Source organism: Fonsecaea multimorphosa (genome assembly GCF_000836435.1).
Source record: "Fonsecaea multimorphosa CBS 102226 unplaced genomic scaffold supercont1.2, whole genome shotgun sequence".
In the NCBI taxonomy this organism is placed as follows: domain Eukaryota; kingdom Fungi; phylum Ascomycota; class Eurotiomycetes; order Chaetothyriales; family Herpotrichiellaceae; genus Fonsecaea; species Fonsecaea multimorphosa.
This window is the reverse complement of record NW_015971636.1, coordinates 1,581,460-1,601,773: the sequence shown is the minus strand read 5'-3', so window position 1 is coordinate 1,601,773 and position 20,314 is coordinate 1,581,460. Positions and strand designations below refer to the sequence as shown.

The 20,314-nt window shown below is 54.1% G+C and overlaps 8 protein-coding genes across 8 annotated transcripts; 5 read left to right on the top strand and 3 right to left on the bottom strand.

Annotated features, from left to right (window-relative positions):
- Window positions 1–69: 69 nt before the first annotated feature.
- Window positions 70–940, bottom strand: Z520_01522 (uncharacterized protein; the record flags this gene model as incomplete). The annotated part of the gene is made up of 2 exons (XM_016772039.1): window positions 70–616; window positions 714–940. 2 exons carry the CDS (start codon window positions 938–940, stop codon window positions 70–72), a joined length of 774 nt encoding a protein of 257 aa, XP_016637178.1.
- Window positions 941–1,658: 718 nt separating this feature from the next.
- On the top strand, window positions 1,659–2,596 carry Z520_01521 (uncharacterized protein; the record flags this gene model as incomplete). The annotated part of the gene is made up of 2 exons (XM_016772038.1): window positions 1,659–2,237; window positions 2,294–2,596. The coding sequence occupies 2 exons, from the start codon at window positions 1,659–1,661 to the stop codon at window positions 2,594–2,596; spliced, it is 882 nt and encodes a 293-aa protein (XP_016637177.1).
- Window positions 2,597–4,336: 1,740 nt separating this feature from the next.
- Window positions 4,337–6,070, top strand: Z520_01520 (uncharacterized protein; the record flags this gene model as incomplete). The annotated part of the gene is made up of 3 exons (XM_016772037.1): window positions 4,337–4,359; window positions 4,460–4,809; window positions 4,866–6,070. The coding sequence occupies 3 exons, from the start codon at window positions 4,337–4,339 to the stop codon at window positions 6,068–6,070; spliced, it is 1,578 nt and encodes a 525-aa protein (XP_016637176.1).
- Window positions 6,071–7,872: 1,802 nt separating this feature from the next.
- On the top strand, window positions 7,873–9,231 carry Z520_01519 (uncharacterized protein; the record flags this gene model as incomplete). The annotated part of the gene is made up of 1 exon (XM_016772036.1): window positions 7,873–9,231. One exon carries the CDS (start codon window positions 7,873–7,875, stop codon window positions 9,229–9,231), a length of 1,359 nt encoding a protein of 452 aa, XP_016637175.1.
- Window positions 9,232–10,633: 1,402 nt separating this feature from the next.
- Window positions 10,634–12,476, top strand: Z520_01518 (uncharacterized protein; the record flags this gene model as incomplete). The annotated part of the gene is made up of 5 exons (XM_016772035.1): window positions 10,634–10,926; window positions 10,979–11,007; window positions 11,063–11,416; window positions 11,487–12,276; window positions 12,341–12,476. The coding sequence occupies 5 exons, from the start codon at window positions 10,634–10,636 to the stop codon at window positions 12,474–12,476; spliced, it is 1,602 nt and encodes a 533-aa protein (XP_016637174.1).
- Window positions 12,477–14,198: 1,722 nt separating this feature from the next.
- On the bottom strand, window positions 14,199–15,569 carry Z520_01517 (uncharacterized protein; the record flags this gene model as incomplete). Its single annotated transcript, XM_016772034.1, has 1 exon — window positions 14,199–15,569. The coding sequence occupies one exon, from the start codon at window positions 15,567–15,569 to the stop codon at window positions 14,199–14,201; it is 1,371 nt and encodes a 456-aa protein (XP_016637173.1).
- A 655-nt stretch (window positions 15,570–16,224) lies between these two features.
- Z520_01516 (uncharacterized protein) lies at window positions 16,225–17,490 on the top strand (the record flags this gene model as incomplete). The annotated part of the gene is made up of 2 exons (XM_016772033.1): window positions 16,225–17,023; window positions 17,081–17,490. The coding sequence occupies 2 exons, from the start codon at window positions 16,225–16,227 to the stop codon at window positions 17,488–17,490; spliced, it is 1,209 nt and encodes a 402-aa protein (XP_016637172.1).
- Window positions 17,491–19,339: 1,849 nt separating this feature from the next.
- On the bottom strand, window positions 19,340–19,972 carry Z520_01515 (uncharacterized protein; the record flags this gene model as incomplete). Its single annotated transcript, XM_016772032.1, has 1 exon — window positions 19,340–19,972. The coding sequence occupies one exon, from the start codon at window positions 19,970–19,972 to the stop codon at window positions 19,340–19,342; it is 633 nt and encodes a 210-aa protein (XP_016637171.1).
- Between the last annotated feature and the right edge of the window lie 342 nt (window positions 19,973–20,314).

The following is a 20,314-nucleotide window of genomic DNA, read 5'->3' as shown; positions in this document are numbered from 1 at the left end:
TGCTCCCCTGAATAGTAAACCGTGACGTGCGAACATTAATCCTCGTCGATACGTCGCTCGAGCCTCACTTCAGATAGACTGCCACGTCCACATATTCAACCCCATCTTACTCCCCGAAGTCACCGGCATCCCCGCATGCAAGGTCTTTGGATTCCCCCTGCCGTCGGCTTGGAGATTATTCCAATACACGGCGTTTCCCTGGATGGGCTTGAAGGTGACGCCGTCATCCAGGGGCCGGTCACAATCGATGAACTGGCACCACCACTCCTCTGCCTCCGGCGGCGGCGTCAGTCGAGGGAAGTTTGTACCCCCGCCCGTACAGTTGGCGTGGATGTACACGAAAAATGTCGAGGCGACGTTGCCGCCGACCGCGCTGGCGTCGCCGTACCAGTCGTAGTGGTCGCGATATTGCCCCGCGATGCCGTAGTTCTGCACGACCAAGGGTTGGAAGTCGCCGACGGCCTTGTGGAAAGGGAACGAACGCGCGCGGTCCTCGATCTGTTGGATGATGTTGTCCTGTGTGGGCAGCTTGGCCGTCATGGACGATCGGTAGGCCGCGTCGCGATGGACTTTGCCCTCGTCGGTCCAGAGAACGGACGGCTTGAAGCGCGGCTCACTATACACGCAGCAAAAATTTCTCAGAGGTCCTGGCACATCACATGGGGATCGCAATTGTGGGGGGAGGGGTTTGGAGGGTTCTTTTGCAGACTCACGCGAGCTGGACTAGATGAGACGCCTCTTGGGGAGTGATGAAGTCTTGGATGTACACCACCAAGGGATCTTCTGACAACAGGTACGTCTTTGGTCCCTTGCCATGGGTTCTGTGGCTGCTTTGCCCGGGGGACAGGAAGTTCCAGCCAAAATACAGGTCGCCGACGCCGAGGATGACTGCGAGGACAGCAGGTACCAGTACAAGGGACAGGTTCCCAGCTGGTGTCATATTCGCATCAGATATGCGTGTCCAAGAGACTAGCTCGGACGGCGGAAATGTCCAAGCACCATTGTGATAGAGGTGAAAGAAAAGGCCGGTTTCAATTTTGGCATGTTTGGTGCAAGTCGATCCTGTTACATGCAGCATATCACCGTGCTCTCGGTAAACGCGCCGACTGGCTGCTCTTGTACCTGCTTGTTTCCATCCTATGAAGATACCTATTACGTTAAGTAATCTCCCTAGTATTGACTTCTAGAGAAGAGAGAATATCACGAAACAAAGCCCATGCTGCCTCAAATTCAACACCTACACTCGACATGGACATCCAGATACTCTTGCAAATCTGGGTCGCAATCTTCTGCTTCGGTCAAATCTGCAAGGCTGAGCTTAAGTACAGCGAACCCCAAACGCTAAAAGCCCTCGTGTCAGCGTCGTCGAGCAAAGACAACCTCATCATTGCTGTCTGTGAGTTAGAAGCCACTCTGAATAATGTATCGACTCTCTCGTAATTAACAATGCTTTTGGAATCCCAGTTTGCTTGGTGCGTTGCCTCTCCTTCCTATCCCAGCTCTGATCCAACTTGACTCACACCTGCGTCAACGCAGCCTTGGTAGTACGTTTGAACGAGACAAAAGACCAGCTGATCCGTTGAATTGATCCCTTTCCTCAGTGACCAATGCCAGACTCTGCTTCCTGAACTGGAAAGAGCCCATGAGGCACTACAACCATGGCCGTCGGCTCAATTGCTGCTTATCAACTGCGAAGGGGAGTCGGATGTTTGTCCTTCTTATGGGATAACTTCCTTCCCGACCATTCGCCTGTTTCATGGGCCAGAGCAGATTCGATATCGAGGGAAATTCCAGGCTTCCTCGTGAGTAGTCACTTTGGCTGTGACCTGGACTTTACACCAGTTGACCGGTCTAGCATTGTTACCAAAGTGCTCAGCACTGTCGTGCCGTTATTTTCTCAGCCTGATAGACCTACCCTAGACACATTGAAGTCGTTGGACATCCCGGTGTTTCTGTTTACAGAATTGGAAGGCGAGACTTCTCAGTCGTCGGCCGTGGTAACTCAGGTGGCCGAAAAACTGCACGGCAAGTTTTTCGTGGCCACCACGACCGACCCAACCTTGGCCGAAGAAGGGGGTGCACAACCACCCTTTGTGGTTGTCTGGAACTCCCATGATGAAGTAAAGCCGGTATATCACGACAAGCTTGAACTGGGGCGTCTTCTCAAGTTCGCGGAAAAGGCCTCGACGCCGGTAATCGGCAGGTTAGACCTGAAGTCGTATATTGACCATACTCAGGTTCCAGACACCCGTTCAGTTCATCTCATGTGTTTCCCTGCTGACTGAAACTCCAGTCTACATTGCCCCTCGCTTTTATCCTTGCTGAGACCGACAAGGAGAGGAAGGCTATCGCCGAATCACTGAAATATGTTGCCCTCAAGCACAAACTCAAGGTCAATTTTGTGACTCTCGACACCACAAAGTTACCGTTTCTACTCGAGCCGCTGGGTGTGGACTCGACACGCCTCCCTGCGTTCGCAATTCACCGTGGCGATAACGAGGAGGTGTCGGTGTACGACCAGAACCGCCAAATCAACGCAAAAGATGTCGAGATCTTCCTCCACAGGACACTAAATTGGCCGCTTAAGGAACTATAGTCAGATTGTTTATCCTAGCCCGAATTCGAAATCAAAGCTCACTCTGGTCGGTCAGCTGAGAACAACGTATCTGCTTCCCAATCTGCGCCATTCCGCCCAAACAGTTTCTTCTCTGATCAGACAAATTCCTTATTCCGACGGTTATGCCGAAAGCGACGCCATGCTCGGGAAGAAACTTACCTGCGATATGCCCCGATCCATGAAGATGTTTATTTCTCAGGAATGATCTCCTTCTGATCAACGGCACTTGCACCTTGCAATAGGCTAGCATTTCGGCTGAAGACTACAAAAGTGGCTGACTCTTTTTTGGTTCCCGTGGCCAGGCTCAGTCTGGGGTCCTCGAGAAGATCGGACAAGAGAAGATATTGGCGAAAGTCCTCCCGTACCAGGACGCTGTTTTCCTGGTGGCAACCCTGGAACCAGGTCTGGGTTGACAACTTCAGACGCAACGCTTTGCGGCGTGTTGCATACCATTCTTCACCGAACAAACCTTAAGCATCGATCGGCACTTCCTCCCGGCGGGCGAAACGTTTGTCACTCTGGCATGTCTTTTGATACCGATATTTCTCGTGAGGCGTACTGGTAGCAACAGTGGTACAACGCTGGCAGCTAGGGTTGTTAGAATGACAACCGAATATACGCGACCAATATATTCTCGGGGCGCTTCTCAGAATTTTGAGCATTTGAAGTTGTGCAGGTCAGGCAAAGTCCAGTTGGAGGTGTGGAACCACCTCGCCATAGATTCTGATCGGATCTGCGACGCTAGGACGATGTTAAAGCACCACCGTTATCTGTTCCTCCTGCACTCGGTGCAGCGGCCACTGTAGCATGCATAGTTAGGTAAGTATTAACGACACGGGCGAGGAGTTGTCTTTGAGTGTCAGCTAGTCTGCGAAACAGTTTGCAAACTGTCCACTTAGCGCCGCCTTAGGTGGTACGGCGGGCTGCGAGGAACACGAGGTTCGTTTTCATGGGACCGCGCGCGGCTGGCAAGAGATGCTGGAGCCGTGCGTGTGCCTGTAGCCCAGGATGCAAGAGCGACTTGAGGGAAAGGCTGAGGACAAACTCTTTGTTCCTGAGAAAGTGAGTGCTTGGACGTGTGAGGTGTGAGGTGTGAGGTGTCCAGTGAGAGAGAGGCAATGCAGCCTGCCTCGGTGGTGCGAACGTGACCAACCACCCTTTGAAGCAAAGATGAGGAGCCCTCAATCAAATTAGATCCCCCACTGAGGGCTTGTAGGCGTCCAAGCTAAGGGCTGCTGAAGCTAGTGGGTTGCCCCCAGCCTCCCAGGCTTACCACCCAAGACAGGCACCTAGGGCTTCCGGGGCGCTGTGGTGGCACGGGCTTGCAGACGGGCTCCACCGACTGCATCATATTATGTTATAGCTGCCGCTCAACGACTTTCGCCTCCGTCCTCCGTGCCTGGGAACCAATATCAACCGTTCGTGTTTCGCAATCCCCGCCGCCTACTTTTCGCATCACCAGATTGTTCACATCTTGCATTTCTGCGTCGTGCTCTTGTTTTGGCCCAAGGTTCGCATTGATCCTCTCGGATATCTCTCACCAGCTCCTTCTGACAGCTGTCTTATTGCACCGCCTGCGCCTCACTCAATCAGAGTCTGCACGCCTTCAAGCTTTTTCTCCGAAAGCTGTCTGCCGTCTGCCTATTACGCCATTGAGTCAATTTCACCACTTACCGATTCTCTCCAGTCTTCTCAGTACCGTTGCTTGGATCGCCTGCCATGGGAAGCTTCATTTTCAAATGGTGAGTCAAGGCGCATCGCTACATGCTATTCTGTATCCGCCTCTGTCATCCCCTGAGCATGGCGCCAAGTTCCCACCAACCCGCTGACACCGTTTTATAGGCCACATCCCGAGGCCAACGATGTCCACGTTACGGGCACCTTCGATGACTGGGGAAAGAGTGTCAAGTTAGACAAGGTCGGCGACATCTGGGAGAAAGAAGTGGATCTGCCCACGGACAAGAAAATCTACTACAAGTTCGTTGTCAACGATCAGTGGATCATCGATCCTGAGGCCCCTCAAGAGGACGACGGCCGTGGGAACGTCAACAACGTGCTCCTCCCCGAAAATATCAAGCCCAAGGCGTCCATGGTGCCCGAAGCTGTGACCACGTCCAGCGCAGCCCCCGAGAGCACCACCGCAGGCTTGGCTGGCCAGGTGCCTTTGGAGCCTAAGAGAGAGGCCACCGAAGGTGAGTGCGACGCCAATTTGTTTCCATTGCAATCCTGACATTATCGGTCTGTTTAGTCACCCCTGCATCTGATTCCCACCTCAACAAAGAGACCACAGGGAGCAGTGTCCCAGGCACGTTCCCAGAGACTCCAGGCAAAGAACCAGACTCTTTCGGCGTCAATCCCTTGCCGCCCACCAGTGGCGCAGGCAATCCCGTTGACCTTCCTGCGGGTGAAAAAGTCCCCCCTTCCAGCGAAGTCACGACAAATACTACCCACTCCGCCGTGACCACGTCGAAAGAGGGCTACGAAAATGCGGGCTCGGGCATTCCAATCATTGGAGGAGCGCTTGCCGCGCTGGGCTTTGGGGCCACCGCCGCCAAAAAGGAGAATTTGATTCCAGAGTCTTCTCTGCCCATGGGCGAGGGCGCCGGGAAATCACTAGACGCGGGTCCCTTCATCAGTTCAGCAGGAGCATCTTCGACCACAGCTGAATTGGCTGGGAAAGTGCCTTTGGAAGAAAGCAAGCCGGCGACCGAGGTCGATCATGCGCAAACGATCACTTCTACCGTACCCGAGGTGGTCAAGGAATCAATCGCAGAGGCACATACTGATCCCGAGGCCACCGCATCTGCCGAAGCTGTCAAAGAAAAGGCGGCGGTGGAAGAGGAGCTGGTGAAGAAAGTGCCAGAGGCCGAGGAAGCTGGAGAGCCCGCTCCGACGATCGCAGCTGCCACGACTGAGACCGCGCCGTCAGCCACTCCAGCTCCATCCGGTGGTCCGGTGCCTGGGACATCCTCTACGGCCGCGGCCGCCGTGGCTGATGGTGCCGACGGGACGGTCGAGCCTACAGAAGCTCCAACACACAAGGTGGAGGTAGAGAAGACGGAGGGGGACACCACTGAATATGCACCACCCCATGCAGCAGGCGCAGCTCCTGGAGTCTCAGAGTCTGCAGCGGCAGCGATCTCTGACGGTGCGGAAGATCCCACTCTTGCTGATGAGCCTGCGGTACAAATGATGAACAAGAATGATGCTGAAGCGGCCGGAGGACCAACGGCGGCAGCCACCGCCGCCACCGAAACCCCCAAGGCTACTGCGCCTACGACGGCGGCCCCAGAATCCAAGAAGGAAACCAAAGCTGCAGCACCCACGAGCGCGACTTCTACGCCGACCAAGAAACCAGAAACGACGCCAACCAGCACACCTTCGTCCTCGGCGACCAAAGACAAGAAGAAGAAACACCGAGTTAGCTCATTCTTCAAGAAGATCTTTGACTAGATGCCAAAGAGAGTAGTGGGATGTCGTGCAGACCAGGAAAAGGTTGAGGAGTGATACAACAAGCAAACGTGCACAGCAGACGCGGAGGAAGGGAGTGGGTGTGGGATCTGTGGGGGAGCAATTGGAATGCATTGCGAACGGGTCGGCGCACCCGCTGGGGTTTGGACAGCGGATTCGTGTTGATTTGGGACTTGTTTGTCTTGTAGATATCCCCTTCCGTTGTGTTTGTATTAGGAGAGAGAACGGACCGTTTTGTGTTCCATAATGGCTAATCCAAATGTGCTGATGTGGCTGTGGCCGGTTGCTCATTAATTACTGGCTGAGATCATGGAGGGGGAACATGTTCTCGATGTTCTCGTCGTGTTCTAGAAGCAAGCGGAGGAAGCACAGAAGGATTCTCGAAGCCGTGGAAGCTGAGGGAGCGCCCTTCAGTGCAGCCGGGAATATGCAGCCCGGTGAACGATCTTTTCTTGCCAGACGCACATGGTACCAGCTTCTGCTTCTCCTACTCTTCCTTCCCCGCCACCTGCTGTAGAACTCGCGCCGTGTGCTTACTTGGACCCTGAGTACTCCAATTGTTCAGAGCAGCAAGCAGTCTCCCAGCAAGCTCCCAGGTCATCCGGTGGCGGCACGATCATGCTTTTCGGGGGCCAATCAGTGCGGGTTCGGGTCGCCGTTGACCGCCTAGTTGGATGCAACAGCTGCCACCAGCTGTAGCTATGACATCGCCTACCGAGCTCCTGGGTTGTTACTGGTTGGAGGCGGCAGCTGCTAGAGCTTGAATGCCATTGAGGAGAGGGGTTTTGCAACCAGAAATCCTGCAGACGGGTGAGAAAGAGGAGTAAGGAAGAGCTGCCCCTTGCTTGCTGGTTGCTGGTTGCTGGTTGCTGGTTGCTGGTTGCTGGTTGCTGGCTCTATCTACTCAGGTGCTGTGCTACGAGATCTTGTGGTTGGGTTATTCTTGCTCCGTTTTCTTCTTTCATCCATTGAGCTATTGAGCTATTGAGCTACATGACAAACCTGCTCGAGTAGCTGAAGCAGCTGTCGTTTGAACGAGCATACCGTTTCAGAAGCCACTGGCGAGCTGCCTTCCTTGTACACTGTGCAGCTCGTAAAATAGACTTCAGCAGCCCATATCATCTTCCCTCTTGTCTATCCTCCCGCTGGCCTTCTTTCCTCCTTTTATATCCAATCCCCCCGGCTTTCTTCCTTCTCGCCAGCCCGCTTGATCGTGTGCTATCCAATCTCTGGTTCTTCGAACCCCAAGTGGTCCTCGGCTACCCCTCCACTGCGTCATCTGCTACTCAGAGTTGTTCGTTGCCCCACTTGCTCTCATTTCCTCACAACCTGGAACCTCGAACGAGCCTACCGCTCCCTCTCGTGGTCTGGCTCGCTCCACTGCCGCAGAATCCAGCGCAACTCAACGTTGCCAGTGGACAGCACTTGAACCTGCCGTGGACATTGCACGGCCGCTTCGTTGCCTGAGATAGGCATCACGCCCTTGTCCTGTCTGGGGCCCCCTGTTTCTCACGGCTTGTCGCAAACCAAACAGTCCTTGCAATCCGTCAGGTCTGCGACCCACGGTTTCACGGACCAAGTCGGTGACAGGCCACCCTACCTTCCCAAAGGAGGGTCCTTCCGTATCCTTCTAAGCACCAAACGAGCTCCAGTTGAGTCAGTCCGCAGGGAAAGCATCCTAACCCGCTTAAGCCAACGACGAGTAGCAGGCGGTCCCTGGGTTCTCAATACCCGCACCCAAACAACGTCCTCCCCCACATCCTCAGACCTCGCCGCAGACATCCATGTCTCTTCCTGCTCCTCACCAAGAAATTGTTGACGCTCTGATCAAGGACTTGACACAAGCCAAACCCGACGACCCTCTCCAGTACTGTGCCAACTACTTCAGTCGCAAGCTCGAACTCGAGCGGTCCCTTAACCGAGCAGGCAAGCCCACCTCGACCGCCAACGGTAAGATGGCAGACACTGCTGGCCCTTTCGACAACCGCAGCCCCTTCGCAGCCAAGAACAGCATACAAGAGGAGGATGAAGAACGTGACACCTTCGGCTCTCCCACTGATGCCACCTTCAAAAATCGTGATTCTGGTCGGTCCCCTTTTGGCGGCTCTGGCTTTGGTGCCGCAGCTGGGGGCGCAGCCGGCGGCGGCTTGTTTGGCAACTGGCTAGGCAATCAAGCGTCAGAAGAAACAGAACCACAAGCTCAGTCATTGCCAAACAACTATGCTGCAGGACGCCGAACTTCAGTCTCTGCCGAATCCATGCAACCGGACTCGGACTCTGGCAGCTGGAAGCCACCTAAACACTCCAAGACGCCCGAGCAGTATGAGAGACTCCGACACGCGGTGGCTGGCAACTTTTTGTTCTCCAGCCTTGACGAAGAATCCTTCAATTTGGTGCTGGACGCGTTGATGGAGAAGACCATTCCCGCCCCCAACATCAAAGTCATTACCCAAGGGGACGAGGGTGACTACTTCTACGTCATTGAATCTGGAGACTTTGACATCTACATCAACCCCAGCGGAGCTGTCGAAGCAGGGCCAGAGGGCATGGGCAACAAGGTCGCGACAATCGGACCTGGTGGCAGCTTTGGTGAACTGGCATTGATGTACAACGCTCCTCGCGCTGCGACCGTGGTGAGCTCCTCCAAAGGAGGCCTACTCTGGGCGTTGGATCGTATCACGTTCCGACGAATCCTCATGAACAATGCCTTCCAGAAGCGAGAAATGTACGAAGGATTCCTGGGCGAGGTGCCTTTGCTCTCATCTCTCAAACCCTATGAGAGAGCCAAAATCGCCGACGCTTTGGAGACGGTCAAATATGAGCCAGGACAGAATATCATCACCGAGGGAGAGCCGGGTGACGCCTTTTATCTTCTGGAGTCCGGACATGCAGCTGCTTACAGGCACGGAGTGGACCATCCGGTCAGAGAGTACGGTCGTGGTGATTTCTTTGGTGAGCTGGCCTTGTTGGACGACAAGCCTCGTGCTGCGAGCGTTGTGGCAAAGGACAACGTCACGGTGGCCAAACTTGGAAGAGACGGATTCAAACGACTTCTCGGACCTGTGGAGAGCATCATGAGACGTGAAGAGTATGAAAACACCGAGGAGATGGACCCTCTGACCCAACAGAAGACGGTGACATAGGTGGGGATGTTGGCATAGGCCAGAGATTCGGTGAAGAGGACCAAGTGGTCTTTGCGCGATTGAATGATGGAACCGAGTGATTGGGCCGCGTCCACATCTACATATCGGCTACTTTTAGCGAACGACGCGGCGAGAAATTTGCAGACAAGGTTGGGTTCAAACAGACGAGGCGGGCATCAAGAACGAGCTCTGATGGTCGTGGTCAGTTGACGAGTGAGGCTGAAGTGGAAACTCGAAGGCAGGCGGAAGTTCACATGGAACGATTGAAATACCAAGGGCGGCCACTAGCTAATGAAAATGAATTCCATTCGCATTATGTACCTACCTGTTCTCTGCTCTGTCCTTGCTGGTGGACTCATCCACATCCAGGGTCGAGAAGAGCTCCCCTGCCAGCCCGCACAAGCAGCAGGTGGTCAGGGAAGAGTGGGAGGAGTGGGAGCACATGGGAGCACGTGAGAGGGGACAAGACAGTTACATCAGCAGTCAGCCTCTCGGAGAAGTTTCCCTCGGTTAACCTGCCCCCGACAGCCTCGTGCCCGACGAACTCCATACCCTTCAAGTAAGATGGTGATGTGGAATCAGGCTGACATCTCCTGGCACCACTGCGATCCTTTAAAGGCGCCGTCAAGTCCTCGTCTCACCACTCTTTTCTTCTTCTCCTTTACTTCAACTATCTCAACATGACTGCACTGAAAACGTTCTACAGCCATGCATGGGCTTCGTCGGCATCGTATCCGACCCTGGATGCGCGCCAGCCCCCCTGAAATTCCATGCAATGCGTCGATTACTGATCGCATTTCATGGTGTTTGATTGGCTTCGACAGGCCGTCGTGCAGAGCAGCGACTTTGGTTTCCCCAATGACTGGAGCAGGTGAGAGGTTTGGTGACGTCCGTTGACGCCTCCCTTGCTGTTTTGTCTTCACTTTATTCAGCTCTGGTGGGTGACTGGCGCGCCCTTGCCTGTCTCTGGCTGGAATCTCCGTCATTGTCTCCAGCAGCCTCTCCCTTTTGGCCGAGGTATCCCCTTGCCCAGGTAGCCGATGTTCACTAACCAGATAATTCTGCCCGCTCTGAAATGAGGGCTGCGGATTTTGCCCTTTGTTTGACTTGGTCAACCTGATAATGTCTGAGAAAAGGATTTCGCCCTTCACAAATCCTCCTGCTGTGGCCCCTTTGAAAAACGTCGTCCAGCAAGTTCCCAAGTGACGGTGTGACATCGAGGCGGAATCTTCCAACAAACCATTTGAAATCCAGCGTCGGCTTGCTTTGACCGCGAGTTGCCTTGCTCCTTCCAGCGCCTGCGGTCAGCGGACCTCGAAGCACTCTGAACACCGTTGGGCCACATTGAGGTCTGAAACGCTACCCTCGTACTCTGCTGTGCTCGACATTCAGGTGTTGCTCTATGTCAGGCGAAGCCAAGGACGACCACACCAATGACACGGAGAAGATGGGGGAATCTGACTCGGACAGCTCCTCCATGCACTCTCTCCCCGTTCCTATTGTGACGCCTCAGCCGGATCTCGAGAAGACGACGACCAAAACTTCGCACCGAACCTCGAGAAGTGGCCGCTCCAACCATGTCCCTACAACAGCGCAGGACTGGGATGGCGAAGACGACCCAGACAATCCAATAAATTGGCCCCTATCCGTCAAAATTTACCACACTGTGGTCCCTGCATTGCAGTGCTTCACCATGTATGCGGAATGATGGCACTGATCCCCTCTGACGGAAGCTAACGTGGCGCAGTACTTTTGGCTCTTCGGTGTACACTCCCAGTGAGCATGAACCAGCCGCGGACCGCTATAACTTTTCTGATTATTGTTTGCATAGGCGTTCCAGAGGTTGCTCGCCACTTTGGCGTTAGCACTACCGCTGCATTAGTCCCTCTGACTGTCTACGTGATGGGTCTAGGATTCGGCCCAGTCCTCAGTGCTCCCCTCTCGGAAACCTACGGACGGCGCGCAGTGTACCTGACTTTCTTCCCGCCGTCTCTCCTCTTGTCCCTGGGCGCCGGGCTCTCGAAATCATTCGCATCCCTCGTCATCTGTCGCCTTTTCGCAGGTATTCTGGGCTCGGGCTGTCTGGCCGTCGGAGCCGGCACCAATTCCGACCTGTGGTCCCATCTTCACCGAGCTGCTGCCAGTGCAGTGTTTCTGATGGCGCCGTTCTTGGGCCCTGCTTTGGGTGCGTGGCCCCGGGAAACGTCCCTATCCATGTCAAAGGGCTGGTTGGCTAACATTAGGGGCGCGCGTAGGACCTGCGTTGGGTGGGTACGTCAGTATGAAGAGAGATTGGCGTTGGACACAATGGCTCATCCTTTTCTGCGGTGTAATCGCCTACGCCATCTCACTTCCTGAGAGAGAAACATACAAGAAAATCATCCTGAAGAAGCGAGCGCAGAAGCTTGGTCTCACGCCTCCGCCGAACCCGTTGCCCCCGGGCATGTCGAAACTTCGATTTATTGTGGTCGTCACTGTTCTGAGGCCGCTGAGGATGTTGTTCACCGAATCCATCGTCGCGTTCTTCAGCGCCTACACTGCCTTCAACTTCAGCGTCCTGTTTGGATTCTTTGCTGCCTTCCCCCTCGTGTTCGAGTCACCGTACCCTGAAATTCAGATCTACCACTTCAACACAGGTGAATCGGGCCTGGTCTTCTTGGGGATTGGGCTGGGTGTCGTATTGGCGACCTTCATTTTCATTTATATTGACCGCCTCATATACCGGAAGAAAACGCTTAAGAGAAGATCACAGGGAGACTTCACACCTTTGGCCCCGGAGGAGAGACTTTGGGCTGCAATGCTCGGCTCCTTTCTCTTGCCGCTCGGCCTCTTCTGGTTTGCATGGACCGCCAAGAAGGAAATACATTGGATCTCGCCAATTATTGCAACTGTTCCCTTTGGTATTGGCAACCTGCTGGTGTTCTGCTCTTGCGTCCTGTATCTTATCGACACATACGGCCCGTTGGCGGGTGCTAGTGCCGCGGCTGCAAATGGATTTCTGAGATATGTGATTGGCGCGGTGTTCCCGCTATTCACGGTTCAGATGTGAGTTGAGAGACCTCTCTACGGGTTCTCTCCTGCTTGGTTCGGCTTTTACTGACAGGAGTAGGTATCGCGGCATGGGCGTCGCTTGGGCAACAAGCCTATTCGGCTTCATCACCATCGCTTTGCTGCCTATCCCTTGGATCCTGTACAGATATGGTGCAAGGATCCGACAACGCAGCGCGTACACGTTGGCGTCGTGAAGCTGACTTTCCAATTCGTCCAGTTTGTGGACGAACCCATATCTTGTGGACTTTTCTTTCACATGGACTTGCCTTCACTTTTTTGTAGAGGTTCCCACCTTGACGCGCACAGTCACCAGCAAAGAGTGACAAGGAGCATGGCCTTACAGGTATAGAACAGCTACTCACGTTGACGGGGGGCTTTTAGAGCATTGTCAAGGAGACCGCATTGGCGCTGATGCACGCTGGAACAAGGTTTGGTTTCAATTGAGATGCATGTACACTCGAACATATTATGGATCGGGGTAGACGTATAAGGTAGCTCAATAATAACGACCAATGGGACTGTGATCTATCATCTGGCGAAGCTTCTGTAGCCTCGGACCACAATACGAATACGAGGTACTCTCTTCGTGATTTAGGAGTTAGGATTCCTCGACACCCTCGGGGAGGAATCCAAGATCCGGTGTTTTTTGGCCTATTGGACGGCATAGCCGAAGAAAAGATATGCTGGGGTCGAAGCCCTCAAAGAACACTTTCTCGTCGTGTCTCTAGTCACCGCAATGTTTCGTTGTCTTTTCCCTTGGCCCATCCGACTGCATGAAACAACGCGTGTGTGTCATGAATTGGAGACCATTATGAGCCTGGCCAGAGACGGTGGCATTTGACTGCAATTGCGTTCCAAGCCTGAGTATAAATACAAATGATAGGTACCCCCGCTTTTGACCAGCGCAGTTAGTGGGTAGAGTAGTCCAGACATCTAGGAAAACGAATGTGCTAAGAATATGGCAAGTGGTCTCGAGTAGAGCGGGAGAGGTGAGTGTACAAGGTGAAGATGGGAACGGCAACTGTACTGAAGCCTATTATCTCCTGTCGCAACAGGCTACGATCGGGACCCTTATTTGGGTGTTGTGTTTTGTTCTTTCACCTTTTCAACTGTGGGAGAGCGCCACTTTGCGCCAAGACTGGGATTCGCACGATCTATTTTTGCCCACGGCAAAGACGGAGCAAAAAAACCAAAAAAAAAAAAAAAAGAGCTCGCGACACCTGCAGGATTCTCGATGGATGTTAATTATATGTTATCTACCTGATGAATAGATGTTGCATACCGAACCTGCGCCTCCGGAGAGACTGCCTGGACCGCTTATACCAAGAGCATGATATATAGCAGGGCAGCGCCTTAACCACTCGGCCAAAGTGTCAATCCAATCTGGACTGATTGTTAATAAAATTTGGGGTAATCATTTATATGACCTTGAACTTTTGGCCCGAAGTTTTGGCACCCCACCTCGTTCTCTCCAACGAGGCTTGTTTGGGCTTCTCGGAGCTAGTTCGGGACCCCTTAACAATAAGAGCCTTTTTTGTAGGACTCAACACAGTCTTTTTACATGGAGCGCAGTTTGAACAATGCAATACCGCAGGAGTTGCGCAAAGACGGATTGGCTTGATGGTCGGGGAGCTTCCAAAGGATTCTTGGTCTAATCGACCCGGCCTGTGGGGAGCGTTCAGCTCTTTGCTTGTCCTCTCATTCATTTTGCGGTCTATGAGAATTCATCACTCTAAATAAGACTGGATCATGACTGCAGCGCTACATTCCGTAGTTAGACCGCAGGAGAAGATGGACAACAAGCCACGCTTTTTTCCCCGGACCTGAAACTTTTCCTTTTCTATAGTACACAAGGGCATAGAGACATGGATAGGTAGGCAAAAGCCTTGACTCTCTCTGGCCGTGCTTTTTCTAATTTAGAGCCAGCCCTTTGGCCCGGCCCAGGTACCCTTGACCATGGACTGATAGTAAACCCAGGGGAAGAAGTCCTTTTTGAGGTGATAAAATGCGCGTCGGGGCGTGCCCTGGTCCAGACCCAGCAGGCGGCCAAATGTCTCGTGCGGCTCGCCGCCGTACTTGAACTCGGCCAGCATGACCTTGCCGTATTCGGTCGTCAGCGGGCAGGACGTGTAGCCGTTGTATTTCGCGGTGGGCCCCTGAGAGCCCTCGAGAGATTGTATGAGGTTGTGGATGAGTATGGGTGCCTGTGCTGTGATGGCCGCGGCCGTTTTGGAGGTGGGGAGGCTCGACGCGTCGCCTGCGGACCAGACGTTGGCGAACCGCGTGTGTTGGAGCGTGGCGTCGTCGACGTCGACGAAGCCCGCGGCGTTGGCTAGCGGGCTTTTTTGTATGAATGAGTGCGGTCCCATCTTGGGCACCACGTGCAGCAGGTCAAAGTGCCGCGTTACGACTTGGTCCTTCTGGTCCAGACGTGCAAACGTCGCCGTGTTGCCTTCCACCGCGACCAGGTCGTGTTGGAAGAGCCCCTCCACGCCCCGCTCCAGTCGCAGCTCGTTGAGCCGCGCGCTGTACTTAGGCACACCGAACATTCCCGGCAGGGCGGTGGCGAAACTGATCTGGATGGGCGATTTGGCGCCTTTGCTGGCGTCGTATAACCCCGCCCGCTTCCAAAAGTCCAGTGCCAGCCACATGATCTTCTGCGGCGCACCCGCGCATTTGACCGTGCCGGCGGGTTGGGTGAAAATCGCGTTGCCCTCACGAAGTCCTGAAATGGTGCCGAACACCTTGTTGCATGTGTCGTAGCCGTAGATGGAAGAGACCCGCGAATCGGGGTCTGCTAGAGCCTCGGGCAGGCCCTTGATCGAGTCGAAGTTGACGGTGATGCCCGGAACCACGACAAGTTGATCGTAGCCGAGCCTGTCGCCGTTGCTGAGTGTGATCTGGTTCTCCTCGGGCGAGAAGGTACTGACTCCTTCGTTGTAGAACTGTAGTTTGGGATCCAGCAACGTGTCCAGTGGCTTGCGCAGTTCCTCCTTGGTCTTGAGCCCGCCGCCCACCAGCGTCCACCCGGGCTGGTAGTGGTGCCACTTGGCCGGGTCGACGACGGCGATGTCCTTCGTGGCAAACTTGCCCGTCCGGAGGAGCTGGTGGCTGATGGCGAGGCCGGCGCTCCCACCGCCGACTACCACGACCTTGTGACTTCGAGAAGCTGGACTCACGGGTGACACTGTGGCGAAATTTCGGCTTGTAGTCGCAACGCCCTGCGCTGTGATGAGAATCGAACGGCCATTGCTACAAGCCTTGGACGTCAAGGCGGTGCGAAACATGGCGGGAAGCGAAGCTGGATTGTTGAGGGGGCTGTGGTGAGAAGAGAGCAAAAACCAAAACCCACGAGGCGAAAAGATGCAGAGAGGAGTTTTGCAAAGAAATGGCAATCATGTGACGGGATTTTCAAGGTCAGCGTCAGGTATTACAGTAATCATACTTTATATTTTCCAGCGAGAGGAACGGCTCCTGACGGCCGGAAGGGTCGCTTTAGCTAATCGCCGATGACTGAACCTGATCATGATCTGGTCACCGAGTGGTTTGACGACTTTGTTTGCCACGAAGACGCCCTGGGAACGGATGTGCGAGGCTCCAGGCCTTTCAGGGGAGAGGAACCAATTACGTGGTATTGATTAATACGTGAGAGAGCGCTGTCAGCATTGAGCAAGATTGTGGTCGCCGTGTAAAAATGAAATGACGAGCGATGGCAAGGGTGTGAAGTGTTAGTGTCCATTACTCGACGCTAACAGTGCCTAGCATCGGGGTGTGGGTTTCTCGCCATCTTCTTCCTATTTGGGGGGTACCTGGGCGACTACCTGGGCGACTACCTTGGGGACTACCTTGCTCGTCTGAGCCCGGGTTCAAATACATACTAAGACGTCTTCGCAGTGTCTTTCCAGTGCCGCCAAATCCACAACAATCTCAAACATCCTAACTATGATGCAGACTATCCGCCCTCACGCCGCCAGAGGCACTCAGACGACGGCGAGGTCGCTGTTGACATCCACCACCCCGAGCCCTGCTTCTAGCATTGTCAACTCTAGCAGGCAACTTCAGCTTTCTCCGCATCGGGCTCAGCAGACAGCTGCATACACAACCAAGGCCTCCGTTAACAACAGCTCTTTGATCACCACTACGCCCCGCGACGCCCTCTCGAGGAGAGCGCCAGTCGGCGGACAGTACAGCCCTCGAACTGCCAGACCAACTTCGTGGGCACCCAAAGGTCGATCTTCCTACAGCACCGGAGCCGTTGAAGTCCAGCAACCTATCGTTCACGATGTATTTGAGACCAAGACAGGCACATGGCAGTACGTGGTTGCAGATCCAGCCACGATGACGGCCGCCATTATTGACCCGGTCCTGGATTACGACCCAGCTACCCAGGCTGTCACTACCCAGAGTGCCGATGCTCTGCTTGCGTTGGTCAAGGATAAGGGCTACACCATCGACATGATTCTCGAAACACACGCACATGCCGACCATCTGACCGCATCGTCGTATCTCCAGAAGCGCCTAGCCCAGGAGCAAGATCGGGCTCCCATCATCGGCATTGGGAAGCGCATCGGTCGTGTGCAGAAACTATTTGGGAACAGATACGGAGTCGCCCCTGATGAATACGAGGGCGTCTTCGACAAGTTATTTGAGGATGACGAGAAATTCAACATTGGGGAGCTGGAAGCTACGGCCCTGCATCTTCCTGGTCATACTCCGGACCACCTTGGCTACAAGATCGGAGGTGAGTCTCTAGCATCAACTACTTTCCTCGCAAATTTTACTAATATAGCTGTCCTAGACAACGTATTCTGCGGCGACTCCATTTTCCACGCCGATATCGGCACTGCACGCTGCGACTTTCCCGGCGGCAGCGCCAGCGACCTTTTCAAGTCCGGACGGAGGCTGCTTTCTTTGCCGGACCACGTCAAGATCTGGACGGGCCATGACTATCCCCCAGCGGGGCGCGACGCTCCCGTGCCCTGGATGACCGTCGAGCAGCACCGGCAACGCAACAAGCACTTGAAGGACGGCACCACCGAGGAGGACTTTGTGGCCATGCGCAACCAACGGGACGCTGGGCTCGCAGCACCCAGGCTGATACACCAGTCCTTGCAGGTGAATATCCGGGCTGGCAGGCTTCCCAAGGCGACGGATGCAGGGTTGCGATTGCTTCATCTTCCGCTGAAACCGAAGCCTTTGGAGTGGTGATTTACATGGCTGGATGAACATAGAAATCTTTATTTTACATGTACACTTGATTTGTTATGTTGTGGGGGAGTTTTATATGTCCCTTTTCTAGTCATTCGAGGAACTAGGTCTTCTTCCCTCCCCTCAACGGAAGGGAAAGAGTCAAAACTCTGGTTGAGAAGCGTGCAAGTTTGCAGGTTCCAGGAGTGCGACTATCACGTGTGAAATATCCACGAAGAGCATTTCTCTTCTATGTGTCTTTCAGTCCTGTCCTGCTTCCAAAAGGCAGTCCTCATCATGGGAAAGAGGAGGTGCGAATGCCGCTGGCAGAGGGAGCCAACCTCGGGCCCAGCAAATGCGGGCGGGTCCCGGTCGGCATCATAGCAGGATCATCTTTACAGCTACGAACAACACCAGAAAGACTATGTGACATTACCGAGCACTTTTGCAGGCAGCTAATATTCAAGGAGTGGATAGGTTCCCGTGCACATGTCATGACCCTTTCTGTGAGAACCACCGTCTCTGATATCATATCCCCTGTTCTGTGTCAGTCAGGCCCTGTTTCGTCAAGCAAGCGCATGTCATGGTGGATATCGCCCCTTCTCCCCAAGCAGCAGGAGTAACGCCCATCGTGAGCATGGACGGGTCGCAGCACTGATATCCCTAGACCCTTCGCGCTTTAGACCCCGAACATGCCGTGACGAGCCACTTTACAGTATCTTTCCTGCGGGTGTATGATAATGACCCAGCCAGCCAGCCAGCCAGCAAACACTCGGGGAGAATAACCCCTCTAGGCCATGTGGGTGGAGACCCTCTCGACTAAGCAGCTCCCTCGCGCCACTTTCGTCCGCATCGCCTCGATCAGTCCGTGGCAAATCCGCGCAGCGTGTCTCGGGACAACAAGGTTACAAACCTGTGTGCTGAGGGTAGTCTGCTCGACTACTTTCTTCTTCTCTGCCGCTGTTCTGACAGTGATGCGATTTCGTACTCGACACCACCAGCTCAGTTCCTGAACCCGAGGCTCAAAAAGACAAAAGCAGGAAATCGAGAATTGAAAGAGAGATCATCGAATGCGTGAGAAAATCCTCGTCGTTTGAGGACAGCGATGAATCGAATCCCCGAAAAGCTCCACAGGAAATCATGGCTCGCAATGGTCCCCGAAACGAAACATCAGTCGCACTGCAAGGGCGTATGTGTGTCATTCGATCTTACTGTACTTTTACCCGACGAGAAAAGGGTGGTTTCTGGGTTCTGGGGCAAGTCCCCGAGCCCGGAGCCGCGGACCTAATCTCCGTGAGTTGAGTGTCCTGGTGGGCTTTCTCAGTTGGCGGAAATACTTCCGTTCTGTGTCTGCCTCTTGAGAAACCCATCACAGATGCGAACTTGAGTCTTTCGCGGGTGGAAAAGAAACGACAAAAGTCCAGCACAACGATCCAGATATCAAAAGGACGTCTATACAAGCAACTAGCTATAAGCAACTCCGGAGACTCCATTCTGCATTGAATACCCCAGACTTTTTGCAAAATTTCCAAAAGCTGCGAATCTGGTTGGCCAGGTCGCTGTCGTTAGAGCAGCTAGTGCTCGTTAGCGCGGATCACGCCATACCTCGAGGTGCCATAGGTAGCCAACCTCCTTTCGGCGTGGAGCCTTGTCGATAAATGGCGGTAGAAGAAAGTCTCGGGGACGGCTACAGCAACCCTCTCCCAAAGGGCATTGTAATGGGCAGACTAAATGAGTGCAGAAGCTGATATCTAGCGAAAGAGAGATCCACGTGACATCCACAACCCTGTCCTGTCTATGCTCCCTCTACCTCCCTCCTTGTTCCCGTCGCATAAAGTGCCTCGTTGGAAGACCTGCACGTTCCTCCTTCCTACATCCCGGCCCAGTCGTGACCAATCAGCCGATTCGCCACATCCCTAACATAATTGGCCGTCGCTCCCATCCCATCGTCGAGGTTATTGACATCCACGCTTCCCGAGTTATACTGCCTCAACGCCGCGTACCAGTTTTTCTGACGCTGGAAACACTGCTTCAGTCCATCTCCGGACTTGGTCCCCTCGACCCCATCCCTGACCATCTGCAAGATACTCTGGCCAGCACGTTGTGGATCGAATTCCGAGCCATTGTGAGATTGCATGATCCCCGGATTGCGGACAGTGCCGTCCGGCGAAACGGTGGTGTGGACTCGGACGTTGCCACCGGATTCTTGCATGATGGTGCAGAGGATGACGCGCACGTCGACCTGGGATTCGCGAGCGACCGTTTCGATGGCGGTTTTGATGTCGGCAATCTCGGCGTCAGAGTCATTGAATTTCATCAACCTGGAGTTACTGTTCCAGAGAGCCGAGTACGACGCCCACTGCGAAGTTGGCGGGAAATTCGTGGCAGGTCCGCTGTAGTTGACGTAGCCACCACCTCCCTGCCCACCACTGCTGCCTCCTGGAATTTCTGCGGAGGAGTGCTGAACCATGATTTTATCGCTCAATGGTACTTGGGAGGCCATGTTGTTGTTGTCGAGAGGGAATTCCGATGTGAATGATGAAGATATGCTTTGAAGAGGATTCTGGTGGACGAGAGATTGGGGAATGGGGAAGAGCAACGGCTATATATAAGCCAGGAGTGCTGAAGATCAGTCCGGCCATCTCTCATCTTTGGATGCCTGTTGTCCTCAATCAGCCGCACACGGGATCGACCAACAACGTCTGATGACCAGATGTTTCGGCAACCTGAAATATTCGCTTCACCGGTCATTGGGATTGGCCCCTGGTTCTGTCTGATGAAGGAAGAACTCGGCGCCCGCCTGAAGCAGGCTTTGGCCCTTGAAATGCAGGTCCATTACGCTCTG